Source organism: Rousettus aegyptiacus, unplaced genomic scaffold (assembly GCF_014176215.1).
Source record: "Rousettus aegyptiacus isolate mRouAeg1 unplaced genomic scaffold, mRouAeg1.p scaffold_m13_p_13, whole genome shotgun sequence".
NCBI classification, from domain to species: Eukaryota; Metazoa; Chordata; class Mammalia; order Chiroptera; family Pteropodidae; genus Rousettus; species Rousettus aegyptiacus.
Genome location: NW_023416288.1, coordinates 51,361,749 through 51,381,285, shown reverse-complemented (window position 1 = coordinate 51,381,285; position 19,537 = coordinate 51,361,749). Strand labels below are relative to the sequence as shown.

The window sequence follows — 19,537 nt, the reverse complement described above, 5'->3', positions numbered from 1 at the left end:
CTTGGTGTTACCTTTGTCCTTGGGCTGCTCAAGTTGGACAGTGAGTGACCAGGGAATGAGCCCAACCTGGCCGGTTGGGTTCAGAGTTCGTTTCCTCTCTAGCAGTGAGTGCCTTTTGGTCTGCAAAGTCAGCTCGTCTCATAACACCCACAGCTAGGACACTCTCTCTATAATTATGAATTATCCTTTTTTTTTACATTAACTAAAAGAGTATGTCTGTGATTACTAGAGTTTGTTTCTACTGTGTCTTTCTTAAACTTTTATGCTTCATAGTATTAAAGCAACTCATGTGAGAGACTCAACATGAAAGGTTTATAGTTGAGACATAATGTATATTGTTTGTAATAAAAGTCATGTATACAGAAGTCCTGGGTATTAATTTTAATATTTGCACAAAATCTTTTTTCTGTAATATGTTAACACCGACAATTTTACTTTCAGTTCTTTTGAGATTTTGGAGCTGAGGGAACTTGTGGGCTTTTTGCTTATTTGTTTGCTTCATTTTCATTTTTATTTGAAGCAAGAGACTTTTCATGGCGTTCAGTACAAAGACCTGAGATCAATTTTTTGTGTTAAACTTGGTTGCCTCATGGCCGTATAACTTTTGAGTGCAAATCATTGAACTCTTTAACAAAGTATTGTAGAAAATATAATGGGTAAAAATTTTTTTAAGAAATCCTAATTTCAAAAAAATATGAATGTATAGTAACCAAAACCAAACACAGAACACTATAGCATATGATTCCTATGTGTATCTATTACTCGCATACACATTCTATGCTGAAAATTAAAATAATCAGAAACGTGCATTATCAGTGGTTATTTTAGGAACATAGAAGTATGTCCTTTTAATTTTACTCTTTAAGCCTTCTCATTATTCTCAGATCTTCTACAAGAAAGTGAAACACTTATGAGCACACAGGAGATCAAAAGTCATTCCTCAGTGCTCATTTGTTTACTTTGGGGTGCTTATTCAAAAATTTTTTTATGTTTTTCAAATAAATAAGGGATAGTACAGTTTCCAGTTATATATACATATATAATTACTTTATATAAGTACATTGGTGCATGAAAGTCAATAAAACATATTAAGTAGCTAAAATATACAGTTTCTCCACATTATTATTACCCAAAACTCAAGCTTTCATTGTACATTTTGAAACATAACCAAATGAAATGGCATCCTCCACTCTCTCCCTATTTCTAATATATATATATATATATATGTAAATATGTAACAATACATACACATGTACGTGCATATATATAATAATGTATGGATTATTCCATACATTAGATAGATAAGTTAATGCATAAAATCTAAAAGAATGTGCGCCAACCTATTACCCATTAACACCGATGATTTCTTGTGTTTGGAATTCACATTCTATACTACTGTAGTGTTTAATTTCCTTTCAGCAATAAGCATATATTTCATTTTTAGTAAAAAATATATATAGCGAAGGCATTTTTACAAATATTAAAATCTTTCGCTGTAAAAACTCCAAAATATCCACGTTCGGAAAGTAGATTAAGTAACTGTGAATTTTTTTAGAGCCTTTTCCATCATAATGATTTGATGAATTGGGCACATTACCAGCTCTCTGAGTTATTGTTAGAAACAAAATTGTGGAAGCACTGTGATTTTGCATTCACTTTTTGACTAGCCATTATTGTTGTTCAGATTACTTAAACAGTTCAACCATACATATTTAATCACTGCAAAGAAAACTTAATTCTAGGGAGTGATAAGCAATCAGGGTAATGGGGGATAAAAGGTGGTTTGTCCCAAAATAACCACAATGTATTATTAGAGGTGAAATAAAATGTAATGTATTTTTGTAGGAAATAGAACAAATTCTGGATTTTGTAATATCCAAGACTCTTAAAAGTGTATGGCGTGTGTTTATGTATACATTACATGTCATAGATTATGCTGATATTGTGGTTTAACCTACAGCAAACAAATGTTTAGAGAAGCATTTAACCCGTTTAGAGAAGAACACCTTTGATTTCATAATGTGAGAAATCTGGCTTGCAAAGCATTTTGTCAGTTTCTCAACTGACCATTGACCACCAAACATTTGTAGGATGAGGCTTGGTCCATATGACTAGTGTTCCTTCATGTTTTTGTTAATATCCTAGGACTGTCTGAAGAAATGAACTGTTCCTGTCCTTTCTGTCACTTTTTAGTTTGCCCTAAATATAAAGAAAAAAGAATCAACATTTGTATAAGTCACTATTCTCCACCTGAAAGCGAATGTAGATTTTGATTTAGGAGAGGCTAATAGGAGGGATGAATTCCTCCTTTTATCTGAGTTAGGGAACATTCACCTCTTGAGAGATGAATGGGAGACATTTTATGTCAATTAATATATATTGAATGTATATAAAATGATGTGTCTATTCAACTGTCACTATTATGAAATTGACTGCAAATTTATTTCCTAGAGTTCAGAATTTATTCCTTCCTTTTGACTTTTCATTTATGTACTTTTTAAGACAAAAAGTAATTTCTTCCAACTGCTGGATTATAAATTCAACCTGGAATCTGATAATCAGATTCCACTTTTTTTCTCTTTTATCTCATCACAGATGATAAAGATATTGCAATTGGAATTCAGCTGTGACAGTATAGTTGATTAAGCTAGTCTAATTGGCTTTGCAGTGTTAGCAGAAACCAAAATTTAATGGCTGATTTTCCCCCATGGTAAAATAAACCTCTATGATTCATAGTCTCAGAGAACAGAATTCTGTTGATTAAGAAAGTCTTTTTATGGACAGTAAATAACTGGCTCTTAGAACTTAAACTTCCAAGTTGTATTTTCTCTCTGAACTTTTTAGAATGCAAGAATTTAACTGTTGTTTAAAAACATGAATATTTGGGATCATGGAGTAAATATTTTTAAAGGAGTCAAAATTTATCAAGGATTTGAAGGAAGAACTTTAAAGATTACTTTTAAGTAATGTTTAAAATACGTGTGTTCATGAGTAATTTCATAGAATTAGGTAAGAGCAAAACTTATAATGGCAAGTTGTGCACAAAGAGTGAATGTAGCTGAGGAAGTATGGACCACAGCTGAAGCCACCATGGGGCTGCATCCTCTTGTTATGGGGGAACCGAAGTATTTCCTGTGGTGATTGGAGTAAACAAGTACCAGAGCTAGGACAGGAAGCGAGAAAATATTTCTCTGACAAGCTTTAGATTTGCTATTATTTTTCTCCAGTGTTTCCCTGTGGAGTTCTTTTAGCAAGACCTTACCCCAAACTGAGAGGCAGGCTTCATTCAGTCTTGTAATTCCAAATTAATTAAAGCTATCCAGTTTAGCTCAGTTTTCTATGATTTCAAATCAAAAGCTAAAGGAAATGGATTTTTAAAAACACTTTTATTGACAAGGATTTAATTATGATAACTAAGCTTCTATTTGTGCTCAAAACTTGATCTGAGTACAAATAGAAGCTGATTATAACTCATCTTTGACCATTCCATGAATTAGAAACCTGCTAACCAATAGGATTTAATAAATAAGGCCATATCATTTTCCATTACTGGTGTGACTAAGAAGCAGTTATGAAACACATCCCCACAATCACCTATTTCTGAGGACGGTAACAAAATTGTTCACACTTCTAAAAAGTTTATATAATTTCGTGTTTTCAGTGATATATCCTAAAATCAAGTTAGAACTGCAGATAGACCTGAGGCCCAGGTATAAATGGAAAGAAGTTCCTTAAAGTTTAATTAGTTATAAATTCCGAGTATTACCATAAAGCTTACTGAAAATGTAGCAGAATATAAAAGCCATCAGAAAATGAGTATGCTATCAAACCCTACATTGCAAGTGCTTTTATTCTTCTGTTAAAGAAAAGCTAATTTGTGGGTAAAATGTTATTTAAAAATCATAAAACTAGCTTCATTTAAAAAAGAAAGCAGTAAGATCTCACAGTACCTCAGGGATTAAAATTTTTGCTCCTTTCAAGTAAACTAGACTGCCAAATTAAATTTGAAGTCTATAAATTATTGATGGAATTCATGTTGTTAGTATTATAATTGAAGTAAGATTTTATATCGATAGAGCTTTCTATGGCCAGTTTTTATGACTACTTTGCACACAGTTCACATTAGGAAAAACAATAAACCAAGAAAAGAAATAGAAAAAGAACCCAAGACTCCAGATTTCTCAGAAAGAAATACCTATTTCTCATTTATTCTGGGAAACACCAGTCGGAAGTTGATATAGTTCACACTGGATGAAAACATGAAACAACTGAACTATAATGTTATTTATTTCTCGTTTTAGGGGCTGATGTTATCAGCTTTGATGGCCATGTTGTGTTGCCATATAGATTCAGAAACAAGAAGATGAAAACACTGAAAGATGTCATTGCCTTGAAATTTAAGACCACTGAAAGCGAAGGCGTGATCTTGCACGGAGAAGGACAGCAGGGGGATTATATTACTTTGGAACTGAAAAAAGCCAAGCTGGTCTTCAGTTTAAACCTAGGTATTTTTGACTTTTGACATTCTTCTATGTTATCAATATTCCCATTAGTGAAATGCTACTGTTGTTGAATCCTTAAAATGTAAATTATAAAAAAGTTCACATTGTTATCAATTTATTTTTAATCCATAGTGGTTGGTATATATTGATATACTTATCCATCCAAAAAGTATTTATCAAACACCTGTACTGTGCAAGGTATGTACTGGTTTCAAGGATATAGCAGTGAAAACATAAAGTCCTTGAGTTCACGAAGTTTATGACGTAGTGGAAGAGTCAGACATTATGTTATCTATTATTATTTTAAAACAACTAAATCAAAAGAATGACTCAAATAATGATTAGTACAGGTGACCATTGAAAACAGCATGGCAGTTAGGGGTGCCAACCTCTGCTTCCACAGTCGGAAGCCCACATGAAACTTGACTCTACCTTCGGCTCTTTGCATCTGTGGTTTTAATCAAACATGAATCAAAAATACTGTTTTTGATACAAGGTTGGGAATCCTAGGTTGAGAATGCAAAAATTTGTTTTTCATCTATGTTTGGTTGAGTCCGCAGGTATGAACAACTGGATGCATTTATTGGGGAAAAAAAAAAACTGCATTATTTTAAGTAGGCCCACACAGGTCAAACTCATTTTGTTTAAGGGTCAGCTTTAGAATGAAATCAGTTAAATAGGCTAATACAATAGTGCAGAGGCAAGAGGGGTCAACATTAGAATGTGTACTGAGGAAAGTCCGAGGAGATGTTCAAGCTGAGATCTGAGTGATGACAAAAACTAACCATGAAAATATCAGGAAGGAGAGCATTTCAAAGGAAGGAGTCACTACAGACAAAGCCCTGGCATGCTTAAGGAGCAGGAAGGAGGCCAATAAGGATAGATGCCGTGAGTAAGGGGAGAGCAGATGAAATCTAAAAGTTAGGGATTGTTCAGACCCCTCTAAGATCTTGTAGGGAATGGTAAAGAGTTTAGATATTGCTTTTTGAAGACTAGTAAGCTTCTGGTAAGCTTTAAACTGGCCCCATGGTATTATTTTTAGAAGTTTACTCAGACATCTGTAAGAGAAAATGCTTCTGTCAAAGTGAGAGTCAAAGGTAGACTTCTGCATAGTGCAAGTGAGAGCTGGCACTGGACTGCAGAAGGTAGCTGCCAGTGGAGATGCCGAGAAATAGGTCCACTTTGGAGATGATTTTAGTGGCAACTAATTGGATATTTAGTCAGAAGGGAAGAGAATAAAGGATAATTTCTGGGATATGACTTGATCTCCAATAGACATTAGTGTTATTTTCAAAAATAGAGAAAACCATTTTTTTTCTACAGTTTCTTCTAATACAGAATGGTTAATTTCCTCCAATAGAGGAAATATAGAGATCTGTTTGGATAGGGTGCACTTTAATTGCCATTAGGCATCAAAGTTGAGATTTCACTAAGGGAGTTGCATGTTATGAGATTGACAGGAGAAGGTGCTAATTGGAGACTGAAAAGTGGACAGTGAAAAGGAGGAAGAATGAATATATGATATCACAAGGAGGAGAGAAACAAAAGAGGTATCCGCTGTGTTGAATTCACTTAGAATGTCAAATAAGAAAACCAAAAAGACAGGTTACTATTTGGCGACATGGAAGTTATTGTTGATTTACTCTCAGTGGAATAATATGTATGTAATATGAAAAAAAAAAAACAGTCTGCAAGGAAATAGAACACACATTTTAATGGCGGAGATGAGTGGTTAGTTTTTATATATTAATTCTTCATAATGTTTTCTACTCAATATTGAACACATATTTGTTACCAGGGAGGAAAAGAGCCCTAAATAATTTCTGATACTAGGTTCAATAAGAGGTAAGAAGGAGGGAGGTAAAGCAGAAAACAAAATGTAAATTCTTTATAAAAATACACACATACACACATGCACATGCACATATATACACTTAGAGAATTGGATTATATCTTTAAAAGTTTAGTTTTTCAAACCTTTCTTTTTTTTTTTTTTTTTTGAAAAGTGAAACATAGAGAGTAGGCTTTCTAAAGTCACGGTGCCTTACGAAGGTGTACTTTTACATTACTGTTCTGAAACAAGTAACTGATCGTATTACCTCACAAAAAAATCATTACCCTTTCACTGGAAAGTTCCTTTCTTACGGAGTTTTATTGACTGACTAGCTCTTGTGATAGCCATGGAAATGGTCACTCCTTCACTGTCACTCTTTCATGCCATTACCTAAATATCAGGCATATGTAGCTGTGTTTAGTCTTCTAGTCTGGATATTTAAATAAAACTAAATGTAGCCTTTCACTCACTCAGATTTACTCTTTCTCTCCCCGCTGCCACACATACATACACAGTTACGATCACACATCCACACTTGATTTCATCAACAAATGGAAAGAAAATTTGATCTAGGAAACCCATAAAAAATGTCAGGTGTAAGCATCATTAACATCTTAAATGTGGGGAAAAAAGGAAATAATTTAGTTGCTTAGTCGGTCATATGTTTTTCTTATTTATGCTGAAATTATATATATATATGTATGTCTATAGCATTTATTTTGCCTGACTATGAAAAGCAGTCCTTCATTAGACAAAATACAAAATGATATACAATATATAAACAGCACCCAGAGATGACCTTAGTAAACATTTTGGATTCTCACAGCCTTTTACTCTCATTTATAGTCTTATTGCTATGGAGAACTCATTTCAGAACTAGATTAATGCTACATGTATACTTTTGCAGATTTCTAAAGTAGAACTTGGGTAAATTTTCCATACCATTAAATATTACACTGTACTTAAGATTATGGCATTCGGAGTCAGAGATAACTAAAAATTGTCGTGCTGTGTTTTCATGACCAAAAAATAATAACACCACCAACAGTATAAGAGTGTTAACAGGTAACATTTAACGAATGTTCACTGTATGCCAGGAGGTGTGTTAAATTCTAAATTCCTTGCATTTACTATGCCATAATCCCCATGGCAACCTTGTAAAGCAGGTATTATTTTCCCCTCCCTCTTTGCAAATGAAGAAACAGAGGCCCAGAGAAGTTGTCAGCTTACTTAGGATCACAGAGCAAGCGATGGTGGAGCCGGAATCAGAACCCAAAGCCCAGGGGCCACTGACTTTATAAGGAACCTACCGATTTTTTAATAGCTCATTATTTTTAAGGAAGCAGACTGTTTTCATCTTGAGTGGCTCATTATGGGCCTTGAGCATAAAACTTTTTAAGGATAGTCGCACTCTGGATTTCCCATGGCAACTTCAGCGGACAGAGCGACAACCTGCAGTGCTGGAAGTAAAAGGCTTGGTACACAGCCGCGGTGTCATTGCTTGTTTCTTTTCCACTTCCATGACTCAGGAAGCAACCAGCTGGGCCCCATATATGGCCACACATCGGTGACGATGGGAAGTCTGCTGGATGACCACCACTGGCACTCTGTGGTCATCGAGCGCCAGGGCCGGAGCATTAATCTCACCCTGGACAGAAGCATGCAGCACTTCCGCACCAACGGCGAGTTTGACTACCTGGACCTGGACTATGAGGTGAGTCCGAACACGCGTGAACTGTGATAAACGCTGAGTGGCTGCCTCAGTCTCCTGCTTGTACTGTTGTTCATTATGTGCCCTCCTACCCTGTTTTCATTCTGTTCTCCAAGGAAAAATTAACTACGACTTCAAAACCAAATTTATTAATATCTCATTTTATTCATTTCTAAATTTTTAATAATAAATTTTCGAAATATTTTAAAGATCTTAGTAACACAATAACAGTTGAAGAAAGGGACCATTTATCATGTTATCGGGACCATTTAACAAGTCCAGAATAAATTTAAGTCATAATCTTTCCATTGGTAATTAGTTATAATATTAACTACCTGTTCTTGATACTGTACAGTGTATATACATAGGATTGCCTCATATTTATTACAAAATATTGAATAAGAAAGCCTGAGTTCTCATTTATATTAAGCCATTTATAAATTTATGACCAAAGATGGTTCTTTTGACAAGTTCTATTTTTTCAGATATAATTGTCTTAAAAGAGATAAAGTAAAATATAGAATATTTTAAAGAAATTTTCCATAAATGGGCAATTTTTACCTTCCAGGTGAGCAAAGATTTAAAAATTATCAATGATCGTATTGGTCCAGCAAAAACTATATATTCTCATAATATACTGGGAGACATATCAGGTTTTTTAATAAATTATATGGAGAACACTTCAATCTAAAAATGTCCATAAAAAATGTTAATCATATTTAGGAATAAGAGTTCTTTGAGAAGATATTTATCACAGCATAATATATACTAAGAGAAGGGATAACTAAATGAACAAGAAGAGCATAGCAATAAAATAACAGGATGAAATATTACTTAGCCAGAGGTTTCCAACCTTTCTTAATTCATGGAACCCTTGATGTATTATTAATTTTCCATAGCTGTCCTAGACCATTCTGTAATAATTAGAACCAAACAATTTAATAAATGTTTATGCCATTACAGCTAGGTAGCCATTTGAAAAAATACACATAAAAGAAGAAATAGTTTCATTTTATTCTTAAAATAACAGTAGTTATTTAATAATGAGATGTGTGCAGCTCCACTGAACAACTTCTCAGATGTTGGAATCAGATCTGACACTGCTATCCTCATTTTCTGTCCCACTTTACTTTCCTGTGACACTGTTTTTCCCAAATTCACAAAGACAGGACATCATCCAAAGCCACGGAGCAGGATCTTGGGATGGTGAACTAACTCAAGCTAGTGCTTAACACAGTGTCCAAAAGACACCAAGGATTACTGTGTTCCTTTTTAAAATTTAAATTATACCGTGGCACCATTTTGAGTTTGTTGTGCCACCTCAGTGTTCCTTGGCTCCCAGTACTGAAATCGAAATTGTAGATATGTATATATACATACGTGTATATCATCGATGTCTATATATGTCTATATATATATATATATTTATATGTTTTTTAGGAATGTGGAATATACTCACCATAAAATAACAAGTGAAAAGGGATTTATGACTTTTCTATTTTATTTATATGTTTAAATAGTTTCTAAATTTTCTGTAATAGGTATATATTACATATATTCCTAAATAGGAATTTATTTATTTTTAACATTTTTTTTTAAATTTTCCCCCTCCTTCTTCCCTTCTAATAACCACCAGTCCATTGTCCATGTCCATGAATCTCTGTTAGATTGTCCTGTTCATTTGTTGCTTTTAGGTTTATATCCCGCAAATGTGATATCATGTGATTTTCAACCTTTTCTGTCTGGCTTATTTCACTTAGTATGATTATTTCAGGGTCCATCCATGGTGTTGCAAATGGCAGTATTTCATCTCTTCTTATGGCTGAGTAATAATATTCCATTGTATATATGTACCACAGCTTCTTTAGCCAGTCATCTGTCGTAGGACACTTCAGTAGTGTCACACTTTGTTTCCATGTCCTGGCCACCATGAATAATGCTGCTATGAACATCGGTGTGAAAATATCTTTTCAGATATGAGTTTTCAAGTCTTTAGGGTAAGTACCCAGTAAGGATTACTGGGTCATATGGTAGATCAATTCTTAGCTTTCTGAGGAACCTCCATACCACTTTCTATACTGGCCGCACCAATTTGCAGTCCCACCAGCAGTGGATGAGGGTTCCTTTTTCTCCGCATCCTCTCCATCATTTGTTATTACTTGTCCTGTTGATTATAGACATTCTAACAGGTGTGAGATAGTATCTCATTGTGGTTTTGATTTGCTCTGAATAGGAATTTAGAATATAATATGCTATATAAATGCTGGTATAGATACTTTATTAACATTAAAAAATTGTTATCAGGAAATAATTATGCCTCCAAAAAAGATTTATTTTAAGCAAAAATGATTGCCAAAAAAGAAAGAATGTGAAAATCCCAGAAATTTATGTCTTATTTAAATTAATATAATTCTTGGCTTATGTGACTTATTTCCCACTTTATGAGAGAACTTAAAGATGAATTATTCATTCTACATTAATAAACTTTGAAGTATCACAGAAGAGGTGAGAAATCCTCGAACGTTAGCAATGGGCAAACACAATTCCAGTTTTCAAAAAATAGAATTGAAAACATAGGGTCATAGGCCCCACTGAGTTTGCGCTGACAGGTCTTTGAATATTCATGCACACAGAACACTTTCCATACAGGGTCAGCAGTTCATGGACACTTTGAACCCCATCTATATACAGTACCATGTTTGAGAACCTCATCTGTAGACCACACGGCCTGGGACATTTCTGTTAGAGAAACACACGAGGAAGAAATTTTAATTCACTGAGAAAGAATCAACTTATTTCTCTTTATAGTACTGCTGATTACTATATTACTTTCCTCCAAAATACTGCAGTTATTGGCATAAACTCCAATGAAAGTGGTCGGGCTACCTTTATGTGTGTACATGTTTATCCTCATACAAAGGGCCTCACTTTGCTTATTTGTTTAAAGTAAGTTAGAGCCTCTGCTAGAGTCTGTCTAACTGTTTTTGCACTTACCTCCTTGACTCATCAACACAGTAAATACACACAAACCTTTAAAGGAGCTAGTTATGAATAACAAAAGACACTCTATCACTCAGGAAATCCAAGGATTTTAGGAGCTCTGTGCCAGAAACTGGGGACAAAGATCAAATATATTTATTACACCACACCAATATTCAGTATTTCTACCATAGAGACATAATAACTGTAAATAATTTTAAGAGCATACATGATAGTAAAATGTAGAGATGAGTTCTGAATAGTTACCAATGTTCTGTTTAAGAAAATTTGTTTAATTTAAAGCTTATATAATTTGATTTTTAACACTGGCTCTATTTAACGATCAGTTCTCATGAGCCAGTATGACCAGGACTCTGCACGCCACTGCTGGTGATAAATAAAGAACACCTATTACCATTTCTACAGATGTAGATCATGAAAGAAACAACAGAAACAAGTTTGCTCCGTGACCTAACTGATTTGAGAACGTTTTGTGGAAGAAGGGCTTGGGTTTGCCAGTTCACCTCATTCACCTCTCTGTCGCCCAGTTACACCACAGAGAGAGCCGATCACTATTTGCCATCAGGCTGTGGCTACGTGATGACCAGAGAAGAGTGCCGTGATAGAAATTATAGGGCAGGACAGCAGACTAGCGTTTGGCAGGGCTTCACTCTTCTCTTCAGCTAAATCCCAGGGCACATTCACTTTGGATAGTATGCCCTTGCCTTTGCTCTACAGCTCAGCTCAGAAACTGGAAGAATGGACTCCTTTGTCCACTGTCCGACCTGGCTAGGATTGTAGAGAGAAACTGGTTAAGATTTTGGAAAGAACCAACTGCATGACCTCAAACAGGAGTGAAAAACCTGCATTTGAGTCCCTTTTTGCCTCTTACCAGTTGTGTGACAATGGACAAATCATATCCCCCTTCTTTAAACTGAACATAATTGTACATTTCTTATAGGGTTATGTAAGGAGGCAACAGGAAGTAATAGAAGGTACTATGCATATGTGTGTATCAGTTGCAATTAATTAGACTGCATATAACAAGCTCATGTTTATACTCTTTCATATAAAAAGAACCCCTAGGCAGGTAGCCCTGTGTTCAAATCACAGCATCATGGTCATCAAGATCCTGGTCTGCTTTTCTCTTGCTGCTACTCCATTTCCACTGCAGATTGTGCTAAGATAGCTACTCCCATTCCACCTTGCATTGCAGCCAGTGGGAAGGAAGAGATAGTAAAATAGGTCGTCCTCCCCCCTCGCCCTTCATTATGTTTTTTGGAGTCACACACAGCTCTTTCATTTAAATCTGAGACCAAAACTTGCTTCAGAGAGGTTGGTAAAGGCCATATATTGGGAGCAGTGTGCACAGCTGAAAAGCAATTTTTCTCCCTAAGGAAGGTAGGAAGACTACTAGAGATATCTAGTATCTTTGCCAAACTTTGTAAACTCTTGGTAGCTAACAAAATGGTTAATGCAGTTATATTTCAGAATCAAGATTGTCATTGAATGACAGTATCATTAATAAGTCGATCATATGAGTCATGAATATCTGATTATTAATCTAGCAACTGCCATATGTTTTTATTATCAGAATTATTATTATAATATTAGAAATTATTTTGTGGTCCAGCCACTTCATTTTACTGATGAGAATATGTAACCAGAAAGAAGAGACCACCTAACGTCATATGATTAGTTACATTGGGAACTGGGATTTGAACCCACATCTCTTAATATAAGGAATCTGGTTAACTGAGCCTGTGATGCTTCACTAGGGTGCCTTCCACAAGGTAGGACATGTGCCATGGGTTGCTGAAAGCGGAGGAACACAAGGAGTGTTTGAATCATACTCCTAAAGGAAAATAAAAGCCTCCAAATAAAGAAACTCTGCACACAGAGAAGGAATAAAACAGCACTTAAAATAGTGTTTAGTAATATCATTCAAAATATGATGGTGCACATCATTAAACATAGACAGCCATTACTGTCAACTGGGAAGAAGCGGATAAATAAATGATGGATAGGAAACAACACTCTGCTTAAGTTTCAATAATTCTTACCCTTGGTATTGGGTACACCTGTATCTACCTAGTAAGTCTAGTTCAGTGCCACTTGAAAATATATTTTCAATAATTCCATCATTTGGTTACTCTCTAGTATTTCTTTTGTGGTTTCCTAATTCTTCACATATCTACAGTTTTCCGCTTTTCTTCCTATATATACACTTTATGGTAAATGATATACATCAAACCATTATTTTTTTATTTTCAGTGAATTCTTTTTTTTTCTATTTTGTCTCATAAACCAGTGTTAGTTTGTGCTTTTTCCCCTCAAACTAATTAAGAATTTTAAATGCCATAACACTAAATAACAGAAAATAATTTTCTAATGGCCTCTTAGAACTCAAAGACCTTTGCCTTATGTTTTAAATACGAAGTCTTGACATTTAAAACTATCTTAACTATTGCTTCAGTTTCAAGACTTTGTAAGAAAATTAATAATCATAACTTTGATAATTAAAACACATACAACATCTAGATTACATACATTGATAGTACAGCTATGATTAGTAGATTCATTTACTACTAATTCATTATTAGCAGTAGTTGTGGTTGGCAGCGCATAAATAAGCATAATTTTGTATTATTTGAAAATATTACAGTACTGTAATTTTACTAAAGATTCTTAGAAAAATACTTTCTTTTTATAGGTGATAATAGAGAAGCACAGGAAGGAGCATTAACTTTATTCCTTAGGCTTTAGAAGGTCTATAATATCTTTAAGTCTATACTTCTCAAATTGTAGCCTCCAAGTTCTAAGATGTTCCTAAGCAATATGGTAATGCAACTTTTTGAATGAATTTCTGTATTCAACATCAGCCTAATGAATTTTTTACTATAGTAAGTCTAAGTAGGGTAAATACAACAGTCCTTGCTTTTGGCTACAGTTTTATCAACTTATATATTAGTGCTGGTTATCTCATGATGACTAGGAGCATTTATTGATAGTATGTCTTTGAATGATAAACATAACAATGTATTTTTAATATTAATAAGATGTTTGCTGTATAAAAATCTTTTAAAACAGTCTCAGAGAATTTATAAAATGCCTTTTTTGTTCAGGTTATAATCTATTAAAATTAATGATACCATTAGGCACTTTAATAGCAACATAATTTAATATGCAACAGATTTTAGAGACAGAAAAATATCTGTGTATATTGGTTGAAGTAAAGATAACTGACTTTGGCTGTATTATTAGTTTTGTCTAATTTATTGTGAATGTCGTTATTTTTTTTAAGTCGAACACAGTTTGAATGTGCATATTTTATCTTTTTTCTTAAAGATAACCTTTGGAGGCATACCTTTCTCTGGTAAGCCAAGTTCCAGCAGTAGAAAGAATTTCAAAGGCTGCATGGAAAGCATTAACTACAATGGCAACAACATAACTGATCTTGCGAGAAGGAAGAAACTGGAGCCCTCAAATGTGGTAAGATTTGTTACCCCCAGAATGTTGGTTCCTAGAAAGATCAAAGAATTCGTGTTTTCTATGGACTATTGAACAACAACATCATAGCATTTTTCATCATGCTTGTATTGGGCTCGACAGTGTAAAACTGACTTTAGAGTTACTAAATGCGTAGATACCGGATAGACTCTGAGAATAGACGCTCCTTTTTGAGTTCAGTTTACCTGAAACAGGCATTGAGTTTTATTCAAATGAAGCACAGAACTTGAGCACCAGTGTATCTGTGCTCCCCATGAGATGGGCTTCACCCCAGCAGTTCTGCAGCCCTTAAATTGGCAGCATCATGTTTCTAAATGTCTCATCATTTATGGCTCTCTACTTCTTGTTTATGATTTAATTCCATAATTTAAAAGTATGAAAACCAGAAACTTTATTATATTCACTTCCATATTTCCAAAGATAATTAATCTAAGTATATTAATAAATGCACTGGATGGCAAAAGCTGTGACAGAAGCTCACAGTGGTCTTCTGGCTCTGGCGTGGGCATTTCCAGGTTTAACTGTTTCAGGGAAGAGAGCAAAAATCAGAGAATGCTCTAGCACACCTGCCTCTCTATGACACTGCTTAGGATCACTAAAAGATATCAGCTGAAAAATCTAGTGTGTGCATTCCCCGTCGTGCAGCAAGAAGAACAGGGTCTATCAACTTCAACCCAGAACGTTGTTTGAGAGAGTCTGGGATTCCAGATCCATACACCTGAGAGCCACTGGAAGTAGGTAATGTCACGATGCAGGCATTGTGCTCTAAATGAGCTCTGGTGGTCTCATTGCCCCAAATCGATTTGAGCCTAGAGTTTTCATAAAATGAGTAGATGAATAGAAATCCCCCGTGAATAAACAGAATTCATTCAGGTTGGGCATAAGAGACTACAAAACAATTTAATGTACATTTTTTCTTTAATAATTATTTTTCTAAAAATTATGATGAATTTATACTAGGAACTAAAAATTTAACTTTGATGAAGTTATTTCATAAAGCATATTGACTATAGAGAAAAATAGTGGTAGCTCCATTTATAGGCAATAGGCACCATGCTAGGCATGTTACATTTCATAGGTGGGAAAACTGAGATTTAACCAGGAGAAATAATTTTGCAGGGTAACTGAATATGAGTGGCAAACATACCCCCAAGGTCATGGTCTCCTTCCATACTGTGTTACTTCTTGTGTAGAGCAGTGTTAATACATATGCTATTTTGAGCATTGTATAAAATGGCACTGGGGTCCTTCTGTTCTCAGAAATTGTTGCTTAAAATAGAAAGGTACAGAATCCAAATCATCATAATAATCTTTCCATTATTCACAACTTTAAGAAGAGGTAATATGATTTTTCTGCCCAAATCTCCCAGTTGGTTCTGAGATGTGTCCATTAGGTACCCAAAACTATAAAGAATTGCACTATGGAGATTCATTCCAAAATCAACTTTAATGTGAAATGTATTGCAGTCATCTGAATGACTTTCCTAATCTGAACAAGTGGCTTGAAATACAATCTTTGAAACTTCTTGAGAATTTGTCAACCAGACTAAACTACTGTATCTATCTCAGAACATTGCATCTATAATCAGTGCTATTTTACCTGAACAGCAAAGGTACTGAGTAAAGCATTAACTGCTGTATTTCTTAAAATGAGCAGACATAGAATATACTTTTAAATAAACATACATATACAGATTAAAATGTTAGGCAGAATAGACCCAAACAGGATGTTTATCAAGTAGCTCTTCAAAGGCAAATCTGTAGGAAACCTGCTTTCAAAGAGGTCAGGTCCTGATATTTCAGTGAAATCGACTCAGCTCTCGCTTTGCAGCCCTCTCCATGCACACACCCATTCCCTCATTATACACTGACTCCAGAGTCAGCACCATACTCAGGAAGACCTTTCATTTTGCCAAGAGACAATCCTCCCGACACAAATGTGTGGTCAGTTACAACATCCCAGTTATTATGGATGGCAGGTGTTTTCATCAGTGAAAGTAAGCATTTAAAAATAATCTTCTGTGAAGATAGAGTAAACATTTAATTTAAATATTAATTTAGAGAGAGCTTGCCTTAAATTTAAGGGTTAATGTGCTGAAATGGGAAAACTGTGCATCCAGGGATAGAAAAGTGGTGTTATATAAAAAAAATAAATAAAAATTTGAAGGGCCAGTTGAAAATACCATCAAATTATAATCCTCAAAATCAAATGGTGAGATAAAAGAATTTGGAAGCAAGTGTGAATTTTTAGATTTTTAAAAAGAAAGTGCTTAGACCCTGGAATAAAAATTCATTGTATCTGAATGGAGTATGAAAGGGAAAGAGTAGTTTTGCAAATTTTGTTTTCATTATATACACTTATATCACTGTTCCATAATCTTTAATGCATTTTGATTTAAGCACAGGTCACGGGAATTTAAATGGAATTTTGAGTCAAATAATATAATCTGATATAATCATAATTATGCTGATGCCAAATATTGTATATATTAGGTATGGTGATAAAACCCAATATTATATGCCCCATAATATCAGTTTAATAAATTACAATCAAATAGCCATAGTTCTCACTGAGACCAGATTAATATATTAGTGAACATTGGAATAAGCTATCCAGAAGAAGGCAATGGTATCTCCTCCCTGGCTCATGCATCATCCCTGGAGAGCAGCAGCTGTTCAGTGGTCCAGTGGTCCACACTCAAACTTACAGAGATGCACAGCTCATCCTGGGATCAGCCCATTTCATCAGGCTGTCAAGCAATTAATTCCATGATGGACAGTGCCTGTTACATTCCTCAACTTGATGGCCAACTTGTGCACCTCGTTAGGTGCACACACCAGATAGATTCATGCAAACATATCCAACTACTGAATCCGTGTCACATTCCTGCATGTGAGAATTTGGCACAGGCTAAAGCTGTGTTTTGAAATTTGTAGAACTATAGCCTTGTTCTACTATCTTACATGGATGCTGATTTTATTCTGCACTTTCCTCAGACATTGCCCTTCTGTTTCATAGGGAAATTTGAGTTTCTCATGTGTGGAGCCCTACACAGTGCCTGTCTTTTTCAATGCTACCAGTTACCTGGAGGTGCCTGGACGGCTCGACCAAGACTTGTTTTCAGTCAGTTTTCAGTTCAGAACTTGGAACCCCAGTGGCCTCCTGCTCTTCAGTCACTTTGCAGATAATTTGGGCAACGTAGAGATTGACCTCACTGAAAGCAAAGTCGCTGTTCATATCAACATCACGCAGACCAAGATGAGCCAAATAGATATTTCTTCAGGTCAGTGAAATCTGTTTGATGTTTGCTCTTGAAGCTGCTAATGTGAGTTCCACATGTTTGTTTTGTTTTTATTTGTTGGTGTTACATGCTGGTGGTTAGTTATGTTTAAATTCAGACTTTGGAGATTATCTCTTGGTTGCCCTGAGTGCTAATTGATAATGGGATCTTGGAGCCTTGCTGAGAGGTTACGGAGTGGGCAAGGAGGAAAGTTGGTTGAGACTGTCTTAGAGCAACCAAATCTCCTATTTTATGTAAGTGCTAGTTCCTTTTTAATAGAGAAATCGATATTTCTCTAGGTGAATAGTTTATGTTTAAAAACAGAGTATTTATTTTGCTAACATGATAGTATCTGTTATCTTTTGACTTCATGGGTATTCAAATATCTTTTAGTGTTAGTAATGGGATTGTATTAATTTGATTATGGGTTTAAAGGCATATTCAACTGCCTAAGTAATACTTAAAAGTGATCTTGCTAAACTTAAGCGAATTGTCACAGAATAAAAAGACAGACAGACAAGGGTGAGTACAAGATGTATGTATCAACTGAAGGAAGACCGACTTGGCTAAGTAAGGTAATTCTTCAACTTGACATCAGTGGTAGATAAACTCAGCTGCTTAGGTAATATTGTTATATGAACAAGTTTAGCAGTTATGGAATATTCTTTGAGAAATATAGTACAAAGAAAGCTGATCTCACAAAATGAGATGTTCTAAGTAAAGAAAAATTGGGTGTGATATGAAACTGAAAAGGAGTAAAATTTTTACTCCTTTTCCTATTGCAAGGAACATCTAGAGAAATATTTACTGAGCCCCTTGTTCAGATGTACAGAATACTGAGAGAGGAAGTTCATGACAGAGTCCAGGACTGTGTGACTGCTGGCTCTGATATCTAAACATTCCCAGTTCACTCGTGACACTTTATGCATACATACCTCCAGCACAGTTTCTGTCACGTTCTGTCATTCACGTCTATCCCATTTCTCCTCTATGCTTGCTGTCAGCTCTTTGAAGGCAGAGGCCATGCCTTTTCTATGTCTAGGATATAAAACAGCACCTATAACGGAAGAGGGGCTCTGAGAATGCTTGTCAAGTTCAACACTATGCCCTTTTGAAATAGTGTTCAATAACAGAATTTTTTTGCTGACGTTTATGTGTCTTTTTGTAAAATAGGCTTTGTGTTTCTGTATGGCATGGCTGTGTGGACTTTTACTGAAAGGGATTCAAGGAAGAGATAGTAACCATTCTGGCAGAGGTGTTTCTGAAATCAAAAGCTATCGTGAACTTCCTATTTACTTTTTCTGTTTATGCTTTGTTAGTTTTACTTTTTCTCTGAATATTCAGAGTCAAAATGTTTGATCAACCATATTTTATCACTACTTCCAATATAAATTCACTTGGGGAGATTTAGAGCAAATAGAAAATAACTGGAGAGATCCAAATAACACATAAAAAAATACACATGTAAATATTTACACATGTAAATAAAAACTCCTCACTAAATTCTGTTATGATTAATGATTCTTTTATGATGACTAAATGCATAAAAATGTAAGTAGCAAGGCCTCCCTCCTGGCATTCTCTTAACAAACCAGCTTCCCAGAACCATTGTAATAAAGAATAGGATCTTAAACATAGTGATCAGTAAACATTTATTAATTTCATTTAGTCTAATACAGGACTCCAGAATACTCTCATCTAATTTAAACTGTGTTTATTA

At 34.9% G+C, this 19,537-nt stretch overlaps 1 protein-coding gene across 4 annotated transcripts in view; it reads left to right on the top strand.

Annotated features, from left to right (window-relative positions):
* Positions 1-19,537, top strand: part of CNTNAP2 (contactin associated protein 2) — a 1,484,598-nt gene that overhangs the window by 702,588 nt on the left and 762,473 nt on the right. For all 4 annotated transcript variants that reach the window (XM_036231126.1, XM_036231127.1, XM_036231129.1 and 1 more), the window contains 4 exons: positions 4,302-4,505; positions 7,866-8,050; positions 14,375-14,518; positions 17,556-17,820. In XM_036231126.1, the coding sequence (XP_036087019.1) occupies positions 4,302-4,505; positions 7,866-8,050; positions 14,375-14,518; positions 17,556-17,820 (798 nt within the window). The remainder of the gene's footprint in view (positions 1-4,301; positions 4,506-7,865; positions 8,051-14,374; positions 14,519-17,555; positions 17,821-19,537) is intronic.